The sequence below is a fragment of the Geospiza fortis genome, unplaced genomic scaffold (genome assembly GCF_000277835.1).
Source record: "Geospiza fortis unplaced genomic scaffold, GeoFor_1.0 scaffold659, whole genome shotgun sequence".
Taxonomy (NCBI): Eukaryota; Metazoa; Chordata; class Aves; order Passeriformes; family Thraupidae; genus Geospiza; species Geospiza fortis.
Window position 1 is genome coordinate 135,819 of NW_005054530.1, and position 12,759 is coordinate 148,577.

General features: G+C 51.9%; 2 protein-coding genes and 2 non-coding genes across 4 annotated transcripts in view; 1 reads left to right on the forward strand and 3 right to left on the reverse strand.

Moving 5' to 3' along the window:
- Nucleotides 1-2,441: 2,441 nt before the first annotated feature.
- SERPINH1 (serpin family H member 1) lies at nucleotides 2,442-6,150 on the forward strand. Its single transcript, XM_005429168.2, has 4 exons — nucleotides 2,442-3,086; nucleotides 3,321-3,419; nucleotides 3,775-4,007; nucleotides 4,159-6,150. Exons 1-4 carry the CDS (start codon nucleotides 2,504-2,506, stop codon nucleotides 4,459-4,461), a joined length of 1,218 nt encoding a protein of 405 aa, XP_005429225.1. The 5' UTR covers nucleotides 2,442-2,503; the 3' UTR covers nucleotides 4,462-6,150.
- Nucleotides 6,151-8,333: 2,183 nt separating this feature from the next.
- The window catches only part of RPS3 (ribosomal protein S3), a 4,794-nt gene continuing 368 nt past the window's right edge, over nucleotides 8,334-12,759 (reverse strand). The window contains exons 2-7 of the mRNA XM_005429169.2: nucleotides 12,168-12,298; nucleotides 11,968-12,061; nucleotides 11,133-11,227; nucleotides 10,413-10,600; nucleotides 9,073-9,269; nucleotides 8,334-8,402 (exon numbers count right to left, since the gene is read on the reverse strand). Of these exons, the coding sequence (XP_005429226.2) occupies nucleotides 9,076-9,269; nucleotides 10,413-10,600; nucleotides 11,133-11,227; nucleotides 11,968-12,061; nucleotides 12,168-12,298 (702 nt within the window). The 3' untranslated portion in view covers nucleotides 8,334-8,402; nucleotides 9,073-9,075. The remainder of the gene's footprint in view (nucleotides 8,403-9,072; nucleotides 9,270-10,412; nucleotides 10,601-11,132; nucleotides 11,228-11,967; nucleotides 12,062-12,167; nucleotides 12,299-12,759) is intronic.
- On the reverse strand, nucleotides 9,585-9,732 carry LOC115948804. The gene has a single exon (XR_004082578.1). It is a non-coding gene; the product is annotated as a small nucleolar RNA SNORD15 (small nucleolar RNA).
- Nucleotides 10,718-10,864, reverse strand: LOC115948805. The gene has a single exon (XR_004082579.1). It is a non-coding gene; the product is annotated as a small nucleolar RNA SNORD15 (small nucleolar RNA).

The window sequence follows — 12,759 nt, forward strand, 5'->3', positions numbered from 1 at the left end:
CCGGGGCCGGCAGGGTGGAGACCGAGCTGAGATGCAGCAGGGTGAGGGGGGATTTTGGGGTCCTGCAGCCTCCTGGTTGGCAAAAAAAATCGGGGGGAAGGTTATGGCATGGGAGAAGGGGGTGCATGGGGGGTAGGCTGCAGTGGGGTGAGTGGATAGGGATACAGACTGCCCCATGAGCTGGCTCTGGGTTTTTGAAGAAAAGCATTAAAAAAATCCCCCAACTGCCTCCAGTTTGCAAGAGGTGGTCACAGTGAAGCTGCGGGAAAAGCTTTCAGAGAATGAGGAAAAAGAAAAGGGGGATAAGGGAGTGAAATCCTCCAGCCCCGCTGTGGCTCAGCCTGGGAGCCTGCAGGACCATGGGCACCATCCCAGCGCAGGAACGAGAGCTCTCCCTGCACAGCGCAGCCCGACCCTCCTTCTGCTGCCTTAAGCAAGTGCCACATCCCTCTGGTGACACGGAAATGGCCTTTTGCCTGCAGTCCTGTGCCCTGCAGCTCTGTCCTGCTCCTGGGAGAAATCCCATCCCGCCAGGAAAGAGGGTCTCGGCAGCCGCAGGGAAGGCTGAGGAATGCCACGCTGGCACTGGGCGTCCCCTCGCTGTGGGAGCACAGGAGAGGATGGTGCTGGCTGTGCATTCCCCACATTCCCTCCATTTTCACCACGGGTTCTGAATTCACCCAGAATCGCTGCCGTAATCCAAGAATGGGCAAAATTTCTCCATCTCGGGCTGTGTGATTCAGCAGAGCCCAAACCTGCCACCCAGCCCTGAAGTAATGAACTTTTTTTGAGCTGAGGATGAAGCAGTGCAGGCCACCCCCTGCTCACAAGAGAACTCTCCGTGTATCTGTTTTCTTTCAGAAAGAAAAAGGCAAACGTTGACCTCACTATGAAACAGTTTCAAGGTATCCTTAGAAATAAACGGGAAATAGAAAACCAGAAGGAGCCTCCTCACCCTTCCAATGTTTGTCACCCTGGCTGCACTTTAAAAATAGAGTATTGAGGGCAGTTTTGAGCCTGTTGCACAAATCTTTGCTCTTGGGGCAGGCAGGATGGCTCCTCCCTTTAACAGCAGCCTCGCTCCCACAAAGGATTTTAGGTTGTAATTCCCACTCTGGCAAAGGGTCCTGGTAGAACTGCGCACTCTCCTTGCCTGGGGCTACGTGCTGCGTGTTTCCTTCCATGTGTAATCCCAGCGGGCCCTTCGCTTCCTGCTGGGAATGCTTTAACCCTGCTGCAGCCTTTCCCTGCCTCCCCACGCCAGGGACAGCCCCTGAGGCTGGCCAGGAGCAGGGTGGGAGGAGAGGACCGCCAAGAACAGGGCTGCAGTGTAGTGAAGCGGTTCCTGTGGAGGAGAAAGTCCCCAAAAGCTGGAGGGGGAATTTAAGGCCTGAGGAGCTGCCAGCAGGAAGGTTTGCTGAGTGAAGGCAGGAGGGAGGGGAGGTGTGGGGCCAGGTGGGATGAGCCCCAAAGGGCTTCCAAGCACTTAGACCAGAAGGTCGGGGCTCAGAGCCCTTCCTGGGGATGGGGTCACCTACGCTGGGATGAGATCGACCCACCTCAGGCACGAACTGAAGGTTCTGCTGGGGAAAATGAGGCTCCCCCACCTCCCTCTGCCCCAGTTCCTCCCCGGCAGGGCTGGCCAGGCGAACCAAAGCCGAACAGAGCTGATCAGACAGTGCAGGATCTTCTCCAGGGCTGCTCTGGCTTTGAGGGAAGCTCACGTGCTCCATCTAGTGCCAAGGAATCTGAGGGTTTGGGGCCCAGGCCGGGGTCCCCAGAGAGGACAGTCCTTGCCCCGCAGGGCATGCAACAGCCCTTGGATCAAGGGGCAGCACAAAAAATTTTCAGCTTTTCCTGATCAGGGCAGAGGTTTCTCCAACTCTGGGGAGAGAATCATGGAAGGGTTGGGTTTAAAGACTACCTTTTTCCTCACCTGCCCTGGGCAGCAGGGACACCTTCCCCTGTCCCAGGTTGCTCCAAGCCCCATCCAGCCTGGCCTTGGACACTTCCAGGGATCCAGGGGCAGCCACAGCTTCTCTGGGCACCCTGTGCCAGGGCCTCACCACCCTCACAGGGAAGAATTTCTTACTAATGTCCAATCTAAACCTGTCTTCTTTTACTTTAAAGCCATTCCCCCTTGCCCTGTCAAGATCATATAGGAAATACCTGTTGCTTACATTCCCTGACCCTTCCTTAAACCATTCACTGTACATTAACATTGGAATATAGGGAAACTGCTTAGGAAGGAAGCTTTCATTCCAAATGCACAGGCTCTGCTTGCCAGGGTACAGCCTGCACTCCTGAAGATTAATTGTTGCTCAGGGTGGACTTGGGATGGCTGCACCCCAATGAAGCGCTGGGGCAATGTCACTGTCGCAAGGAGTGGGTTTCTCTGGAGAGCCCCTGGGATCTCTGGGTGCTCCAGGAAGGCTTTGGCTGATGCTGATGGTGCATTTTCTTGCCCAGCAGGTCCTGTGAGGTGCTGGGTGCTGCTGAAGCCATGTGGATCATGGTGGGGCTGGCCCTCCTGGGCCTCGCTGCGGCCGTGCCCTCGGAGGACAGGAAGCTGAGTGACAAGGCCACCACGCTGGCCGAGCGCAGCACCACGCTGGCCTTCAACCTCTACCACGCCATGGCCAAAGACAAGGACATGGAGAACATCCTGCTGTCCCCTGTGGTCGTGGCCTCGTCCCTGGGGCTGGTGTCGCTGGGGGGCAAGGCCACGACGGCCTCGCAGGCCAAGGCGGTGCTGAGCGCAGACAAGCTGAACGACGAGTACGTGCACAGCGGGCTGGCCGAGCTGCTCAGCGAGGTCAGCAACAGCACCGCCCGCAACGTCACCTGGAAGATCGGCAACCGCCTCTACGGCCCCGCCTCCATCACCTTCACCGAGGACTTCGTCAAGAACAGCAAGAAGCACTACAACTACGAGCACTCCAAGATCAACTTCCGAGACAAGAGGAGCGCCCTCAAGTCCATCAATGAGTGGGCAGCACAGACCACGGATGGGAAACTCCCGGAGGTCACCAAAGATGTGGAGAAAACTGATGGGGCCCTCATCGTCAACGCCATGTTCTTCAAGCGTAAGTTCTACCTTCAGTTCTTGGTACGAGTGACCCAAAACCTGCCCTGAGCCAACACAGAATCATGGAATGGTTTGGGTTGGGAGGAGCCATAAAGGTCATCCACCAGCCCCAAGGGAAGGTGGACAAATCCTAGGTCCACTGGAGGCAGCTCCTTGTCAGTGGTTGGGAACTGTGCATGGACTTACTGCCCATTCCCTTTTCTTACAAGCTGTGTTTCTCTCTCTCCTGCAGCTCACTGGGATGAGAAGTTCCACCATAAGATGGTGGACAACCGTGGCTTCATGGTGACCCGTTCCTACACCGTGGGTGTGCCCATGATGCACCGCACAGGTGAGTGGGAAACCCCCTGCCCCACACCAAGATCAGCTGGAGTTAGGATCATTGTTCTCCCTTACCCAGATTTCCACCAGCTGCTTCAAAGATTGTTTTACCTCACGAGAGAAAACAAAGCAGGGAAGTGTTTGTTTTACTGATTCAGTCTCCCTGCGAACAGAGAATCCTTGTTTACTATGAGCTGCTTGGCTGTTGGGAACAAATCCTGGCTCATTACACAAATGACACCACAGCCAACTCCAATAATGCTGGGCCACTTCCCAAAAGGGTGTCTCTTCCCTTCCTGGTGGGGAAAGTCCAGGCTGAAATCACTTTGCTCCACATCTCACTGTTCCCTTCTTCTGGTTTCAAGGTCTCTACAATTACTACGATGATGAGGCAGAGAAGCTCCAGGTGGTCGAGATGCCATTGGCTCACAAGCTCTCCAGCATGATCTTCATCATGCCAAACCACGTGGAGCCTCTGGAGAGAGTGGAGAAACTGCTGAACAAGGAGCAGCTCAAGACGTGGACTAGCAAGATGAAGAAGAGATCAGTGGCCATCTCACTGCCAAAAGTTGTCCTGGAAGTCAGCCATGACCTGCAGGTAAAGGAGGTCCTTAAACAGCTGGGCCTTAGAGTTTTTTTGGGATGGGAGGAAATACAGTGGGATGGTGGGTTATCCATGCCTGCTGCCCCTCTTCCCTCTTGCACTGTGTCATCTCTGGGAAGGCTGCTGACCTCTTGTCTCCTTCTAGAAACACCTGGGTGGTCTGGGCCTGACAGAAGCCATTGACAAAACCAAGGCTGACCTGTCCAAGATCTCCGGCAAGAAAGACCTTTACCTGTCCAACGTGTTCCACGCCGCAGCTCTGGAGTGGGACACGGAAGGGAACCCCTACGACGCCGACATCTATGGCCGAGAGGAGATGAGGAACCCCAAACTCTTCTATGCTGACCACCCCTTCATCTTCATGATCAAGGACACTAAAACCAACTCCATCCTCTTCATCGGCAGGCTCGTGAGGCCCAAAGGCGACAAGATGCGCGACGAGTTGTAGCTGGGTTGGTTTTGGTTGGGTTGTTTTTTCCCAGAGCTTTGGTTTGTGTGTGTTTTTAGGGGGGCATTTTGACAAATGGGAAACACTATTTTGTATCCTTCTCGAACCATGGGTGCTATTCAGACCAGGGTGCATTGTGAGGAGAAACCAGCGTACACTTTACCTCACCCCACAATCCAGATTGCACAAACCCACCTCCAGAGAGGAGCAGGGGAGCCTGGCACCAGAGGGTCACCAGGAGCCAGCTGAGGTGGCCAGGCTGAAGCCAAGCTCCTCCCTGCACTGGTTAAGCCTCCTGCTCAGCTCCTTGCTGCTCCACCAGCCCTGCCAAGGCACCATCCTCCCATCCCAAACGCTTCCATCCCACTGCACGCTTACCGCTGCCACTTTTCTCCTGCTTGGGTGCCCTGTGGCACTGCTCCAGAGCTGCTCCTGCTTCTCTCTTCTCTCTCCAGGGCTGTGAAACAGAGCTCCAAGGGCCAGCTGTGCAGTCCAGCCCCTGCAGAGCCCTGGAGCAGAGCAGGAGGCAGCATGGGAGAATGGAGACTGTATGGAGTTGTGTCCTTCTGTCCTGCCTAACCCTGTGCTCTGCACTTGGTGCTTCAACCACAGGAGCTCCTTAGGGAGAGCATCGAAGCCAAGGGCAGCTTGGATCAACACTTCATGGAGAACTAAGGGGCTTTGGGATGTCAGGGAGAGCCCAAAGCACAGCCCGAGTTTCTAGAAAGACTAACCTGAGGTTCCTTCAACACTCCACCCCTTGGGATCACTGAGGGGCCAACAGCTATAATTAAACAGGCAGTTGTACCAGGCAGAGAACTCACTTCTCTTGGAAGTGCTCTGCATCAGCGTGTAGGGCTGGCAAAGACTCCATTCCCACTGCCAGGGCTCTCCCAGAGCTGGTTCCAATCAGCTCCCTGTGGAGCTGATCCAAGGCACTCCTGGCTGGCTTCTCACAGGGAGGTGGGATCAGGGTCACCTCCACTTTCTTGCTTAATTAAACACAAAGCTTTAAAGCTGCCATTACCTGACTTCCTAATTATGCTCTGCTGAAGCTCCATGGTACTTTAGCTCCCTGTCTGCTGACCTGGATAAGGGGACCCTGAAAAACAAAGGTATTTATAGTTATATTTATGTCTGATAATTAGCAGGTTTCACAGCCTGATCCAGGCTATTCCTAACTTCTCTTCAAGGGATACCATCAGGTCAGTACTATTTAAAGGAGCTGATGTATCCCAGGAGCATTGCAGCACTTGCCATGCACTGAGAGACACCACAAGGCAAACACTGAGATTATGGAAATGAGGGAAATCCATGCATCCCAATGGAATTGCAGTTCCCTGAAACCAGCATGGAGCACCTACAGGGCTTTGCTTGATGTCCCTGCCAATTTTCCCTGCTGCCATAGAAGCCCAATACTGCATATTCCCAGGTGCTGGGAGGCAGGAGGCAATGCCAGGAGTGTCCCCAAATGTGGGACACTTCAGGTGATGCAGTGCACTGAAGCCACACACAGAACGTTCTGGAGGCTGGGCTGAAGGATGGAAGGGGTGGGCAAGGCAAGAACACACTGTGGGATATTGTGAATCATTTGCATCATGTGGATGCGGGTGTCTGATGGCTTTTATTGTCTGTTCTTGTACCACACATGACAGTTGTGTAATTTTGCAATAAAACTTTTTCAATGAATCCCTGGCAGCCGGAATCCCTTGTAGAGCAAAATAAACGTAGGGTAGTTCCTTGCAATCCTTAAATCCACAACACCCTAAAGTGGCAACTTATGGACAAAAATTACTCAATGCACAAGATGAATTCCTACAGCACATCAGTCATGAGAAAGGAACGCTCTAGAAGATTTTCCCTTCGCTGTTTTCTCCTGAAACTGCAAATATCCAACACCTTAAATGCTCCACAGGTAAAGGACCAACTGCCCTGTCCTGCTGGGCCATTTAGCAGAATAAAAACTGAGCTGTCAGCCACAGGGACCAGCCTTCCTGACTCTCCATACCAAAGCTCCTCCAGCTGGGATCCACTCTGGGGAAACAGAGGAAAAAAGTGCAGGCTAAAGATACCTTTCCCAGATGGAAAATCCAGCACTGGCAGACCCTGCTAATCCATGTTCTCCCACTGCTGTAAAGGGATGAACCTTCTGCTACTCACAAGCTAAAAGGCACAGACAGGTCCCCTTTTCCCTGGGCAAGCACACACATCCCTGTGCACCTCCTCCCACACTGGAAAATCACCACGTGCTTCCTAATTCTCACTAAATTGGAATTACTGAAGCCACCTCCAGCACCAACCACAGCAGGAACACACCTGGAATAGCAATATTGATACTAAGTTAAAAGCTTTCCAGAGTTCCTGAGTTCATCCCACCCCCAGCTCATCTTCCAGGGCTCTTGTCCAAGGGAAGCACTCATAAGACACAGGGAACTGAGTTCCCTCCTCTTTTGGAGCTTCTTTTAACAGCTCAGAGTGGTGGCAATTCCAGCCAAGACTAATGGAAAAGGTGTTCAGCTCACACTTGCAGCTACAGCTTCTCTGGGCACCCTGTGCCAGGGCCTCCCCACCCTCACAGGGAGGAATTCCACCCCAGTACCCCACCCAGCCCTGCCCTCTGGCAGTGGGAGCCATTCCCTGTGTCCTGTCCTTCCATCCCTTGTCCAAAGTCCTCTCCAGCTCTCCTGGAGCCCCTTCAGGCACTGGAAGAGGCTCTGAGCTCTCCCTGGAGCCTTCTCTTCCCCGACTCTAGCAGTGATCAGCACTGTGACATTAAGAGGGTAATAGACAAGGCTGGAGTGCTTTTAATCAGGAAGAAGTGGAACAATCTCGCAGAAACCCAGCCCTCCCTGGGAGGCAGCAGGAGAGATTTCTAACCATCACCATTCTACCACACAGTGTGTTTAAGAATTTAGAGACAACATGCAAAACCAGGTGTGACTTTTATTGCTTCAGATGTCCCCACTTTCACACATTTCCTGCTTCTACAATCTGACAGAGCTACGTTGTCATATTTTATATTTTCAGATTATTTCCACATTTAAAGTTGTATAAAAATTAATGTTGGCATTAGTCTAATATTTATATTAACTATTTAAATCTTTGCACTGAATGGTGCACACAGAAACCTGAAATCACTGACACTCTAAGAAGGCACATCTTGTTTCTAAAACTCAACCAGACTCCCAGGTGTGCCAGAGAAGCTGGGAACAGCAAGGCCAAGGCTCCCTAGACAGACCAGTTCAAAATTCCAGTTCCTAGACTGCCAGCCTAATTCCTGCAGAGGAACCTCCTAAAAACAGAAATGTGGATGTGAAAGCTAGTCCTAAAATAAACAGGCTTTGAATTCCTCACAATCTAAACTCCTTGATCCTGCACATAAATTATCTCCTATGAGGTGCCTCTCTTCCCATTCCTGCACCAAACTTCCACCAGATACTCCCACCTTGCAGGTTAGGACAGAAGGTTTGAAATCCTGAGTGTCACTTTTGCTCTCACCCCACAAATCCACACCCAAAGGTACCTGACCCTAACAGGAGCTGCACTGGTCTGGATACCGCCAGAAAAGCTCCCCCTTCTGGAAGCACTGGATAAGGGACTGGGATGTAGGGAACAGCCACCAGTACTCCATGGAGTGTGTGTTGTTCATGACCCTCTGAACACGGGATTGCTGCTCCAGCTCTATCTACCACAGGTATCAGTGCTTTATTCCCACTTTCTTTGGATCAGGATCTCATGAAGGTCACTCCAGAAGGGGAACACAGCAACAGAATTCCTTCCACACCAAAGGTGGGAGCAAGGTCTTCCTGGAGTACATCTTGAGAAAATAAAAAGGAAAAAAAGAAAAAAAGAAAAAGCACCTTCACAAACACTGCCTTTTGTGATTTTATTAAGAGATGTTTTCAGGACAGACAAGCTTCTGGTTGCAGATGTTACAAACCCTACAACGAGAAACAAAACACTCAGTGAGCTGGGGGTAAACTCTTTTCCACAACCATCATCCTATCCCAAACAAAGAAAAACCAAGCTTTCCAATTGAACTGCATTTCTCATTTCCTGCATTTTGGCCAATGATCCCCATTTTTCCCAATGAGGCAGATCTTGCCAGACTCCTTTGTAAGACTTCAAACTGGACTTACTTCCTTACAAAAGCAGCCTACAAATTGTTCTCATGTGGCTTCTAAGACTATCCCAAACTGGATCCTGGGGCAGGACAGGATGGATATATGAGGAATATATTCTATGGATATATGAGGAATATATTCTCTGCTGCCAGCTGCACAATGGTACAACACCAACACATCCAAGGCACCCAACCCAAGTCTCTCCAACTGTAATAATCCAAGGCCTCCAAATCCATGCCTGTATAACACAACATGGAAAAAAGCACGTGACAGATCCATCATCTCATCTCCAGAGGAGTGTTCTGAGCTGCACTGACACATGCCTTGAACCCTGTCCCCTTCACTCAGCACAATGCTCAAGCCCAACCCAGGTCCACAACACAGCAGCTTGTCTTCCCAAAATCCCAGCTTTGTGTTTTTGGTGGGCTGAAACCTTTTCTACACAGATCCTCAGCACACCTCCCTCCCACGGCTCCCAGGCACTCACCCCTCAGGCAGTGGGCACTGGCTGAGGCATGGCTGGCTGCTCTGGTTTGCCACCCTTCTGCTCTGAAATGGGGGTGGTGGGCAGAATCTCTTCTTTGGGTTCCACGATGCTGACGTGGTCTGGCAGAGGCTTTTTGGGGCCAATCTTTCCACTGGGGTCCCAAGGCAACATAATTTTTACTTTGATTCCCAGTACTCCTGCAAAGAGTGACAGGACAAGGGAGACACAAAATAGATCAAGCGATGAGCACCAAGGTTACAAAGTATCTCTCCACACAGAAAATCTGCTGACAACACTGTAACACACAAAACCTACAGTTTAAAAATCTAATTACTGTGACTTTATATCAGTGTTGTAAACCCAGGCAACTTAAAGTTCGATATCCAAAGTTATTCAACTCACTGCCTTGGCTGACTGCAGCTCTACCTTCAACTCATTCCAAGCCTCTTTTTAAACTTTGTCCTCTTCCTCAGCTCATTTTTCTAGGAATTCCACTTTTTTTTTTTAATATCCCTTCTCAGACAAATGCCTCTAAATCATCCAATGAGCAGGACACCCTGGCCAAGGCAGCCTCAGCACAGCACTACAGAACGTGGCACAGAGCAGGCTGCAATGACACAGGGATGTCCCTTCTGACTCGTCATCGTATCATCACCGAAGGGAAGGTGGAGAACAGCTCTGGCTGGCTTGGTATCCCTGCACCAGGAGCTCTGCAACCCAAAGCCAGTTAAGACACACACAAATCATTTGGGTTTTACCAGAAGGGAGAACAAGGGGAAGCAGGTTTAGCTGGGAAGACTGTCTGCAGCACCCCTGTTCTCTCTGCCCATCCCGAGGAGCCAGGAAAACCAGAATCCCAAATGCCAAGGGCTCTTAAAGCCAGGCAACAGGCACCTCATCTGGAAGTTATCACCAGCCTCAGAGGCCCCAGAACACAAGTGAGAGCATCTGGAGAATCTAGAGCCACATTTCTAACTGGAAACATTCAAACCCATCAGCAGAGAAGTGGATACACAGTATGACCACAGGGGCTGCTGAAGGGCTCTTGGCTTCCCATTCCCAAATGACTTCTACTTTAGATGTTATGTTCAGATCCCACAGTGAGAGCTCAGTTGCAAAAGCCCAAGAAAACAGGATTTTAAGAGTCTGAACCATCCAGAGCAGCACAACTGGACTACTGTGAGATGAGAAGTGCATTAAAACCACATGAGTTTCAACCCAAGGATGCCAGTGGGAAATCTCCAACCTGCAGGAACGGGATGCCTGGAATTGAGATTTTTTTTGTCTCTGCAGCTCTAGAGAAGGAACCTGTCAAAGCTGCAAAGGGATCAGGCACTCACCCTGCCGGAGTAGGACGTGACGCACGGCTGTGTCCACGTAGTAATTCACTGGGTCCCCACTGTGGATCATCAAGCCATCCACAAACTTCATGGATTTGGCCCTCTGACCTCTCAGTTTGCCGGACACAACAACCTCACAGCCCTTGGCCCCGCTCTCCATGATGAAGCGGAGGACACCGTAGCAGGCTCTGCAGGGAGAGGACAGCCAAGCCATGAGCCCGCTCTGCCAGACCCACAGGGCTCCCTGCAGGAATTTCACCACAATTCCAACCTCAGTTCCATGTGTCAGCAGTGCAGCTCCCATCCCTTCTCAGACAAATGCCTCTAGATCATTCACTGGTGACGGGAGGCTGCTGCTGGAGGACCTCAGGCAGCGCCACAGAACGTGACACCGCGAGGGCACCGCCACCAGAGCCACCCGCTTCTGACTCGTCATCGTCTCATCACCGAGGGGATGAGAGCAGGGCCACTGCCTCCTGAGCCACAGCACAGCCACAAGGCCTGAAATGCTGCTTGCCTCACTCCTCCACCCATTTATTCCCAAAGAACACATCCAGCTTTATGCCCCACAGACAACCTCCAACCAGACAGAACGGTGCAGAAGTAACTGTGGACTGAAGAGAAGTTTCAGTGCAGCATTACCAGGTTAAATCCTCAAACTGCAGAGAGTTGTTTTTTGGGAACAGCACTGAGTCCCCCAGGGCAGGCTGCTGTACTCACCTGCGCACAGCCAGCCCTCCCAGGAGCTTGTAGCGCAGGGACTCGGCCTGGGCGATGGCGCACAGACCCCTCGTGGCCACCTTCTCGGCGTAGAGCTGCAGGGACAGAGGCACACTCACAACAGGGCTCCTGCCAAGCCAGGCACAGAACCACAGCCTGCTGTGCTGTGGAAGGTTCATCCACTTCCACCCCTGCCATGGGCAGGGATCTTTCCACTGGACCCGTCTGCCCCAACCTGGCTTTGAACAATTCCAGGGATCCAGGGGCAGCCACAGCTGCTCTGGGCACCCTGCAGCAGTTCCTCACCACCCTCACAGTAAACTTAACTTTTACTTTAGCACAACACAGGAACTTCATTCTACTCTACTCCTTACATTCAGCCCCGTTAATCCTTCCAGGCAGCAGCCTTATCCTACAATCCCTTCCCTGACTAACATGATCCAGCAGCACCAGCCAAGTGGAATAAATGAGCACCACCCCAGCACACACATTCCCCCTCCCTCCCTGATTTGTTTCAGAGCAAGATTTCATGGAATAGAACTACAGAATCCTTTGGGTTGTATGGACTTTTTAAAGGATCCTAGTCCAACCTTCCCCTGGGAAAACACCCCTAATATTAAAGATCAAAAATAACTGGTTTGTCACTTTACATTCTGTTTCTCAAAGATCCTTCTGCAGCAGAGCAGTTTCTTTGTAATTTATTGTGTATTTCACTGCAGGAGCATTTTTGAGTCCAAGTAACAGAAGGCCCAAGTCATCCTGAAACCACCTTTCAGCTGCCACCATGCTGGCACCACAATGCCCCCACAGCACCCAGTTCCTGAGGCAGTTTTACCTCCACGCTTCCCTCGGGGAATCCAAACCTCTTCTGCACCACAGCCGTCAGCTCCCGGATCCGGCGTCCCTTCTCTCCCAGGACATTCTGAGTTCTGAGGGAAAATAAGCACAGGACAAGTGAGAGAAGTGTCCCCAGGAGTGAGACTGGAGCCATCCCAGAGAGCTCTGAGAGCATCCAGCTCAGGAAGGCTGAGTTACCTGGTGGCAAGGATGATAATCTCAGTCCTGGTGGGAGTGACCCGGACTTCCACTCCGGAGTACCCATCCTCAGCCAGCTCCCGAGTCAGGAACTCATTCAGCTCCGCTTTGAAGATGCCATCAGCGACAAACTAAAACAGAAAAGGACAAAGTCAAGGTCTTGTCACATCCTGAACTTGAGTGCAATTCACCCAAACTCTGACAGCCTCTCCTGACAGGTTTCCCTTCCTCTAAGAGAAATCACGGAATACTCGCAGTTGGAAGACACCCACACGGAACACCAAGCCCAACTTTTACACGAACAGCCCAGGAACTGAACCCACAACCTTGACTTTACCAGCACCGCGCTCTGCCCCACTCAGGGTGCAGCAGTGGGGAAAAATGGAAGCCTCTTCCCTGAATTTCTCAGGAATAATGCACTCCTAGCAGAGGCCTACACCAAGCACTGCCTCACCCCCAACCACTGCTCACGCTGAATTCGGGAGCAATTTAAGGGAAATAATGAGCAGGGTCCCATCCTTTTCCCAGCCCCACGGGAAGCTGCTGCCTGCACTCCTGACAGCCCAAACCTCCCTCGCTTCCCAGGACGGGC

Coding starts and splice junctions, on each gene's coding strand:
- SERPINH1 (XM_005429168.2), top strand. CDS start 2,504: ATGTGGATCATGGTGGGGCTGGCCCTCCTGGGCCTCGCTGCGGCCGTG. Junction 3,087..3,320: donor CAACGCCATGTTCTTCAAGC/GTAAGTTCTACC, acceptor TCTCTCCTGCAG/CTCACTGGGATGAGAAGTTC. Junction 3,420..3,774: donor GCCCATGATGCACCGCACAG/GTGAGTGGGAAA, acceptor TCTGGTTTCAAG/GTCTCTACAATTACTACGAT.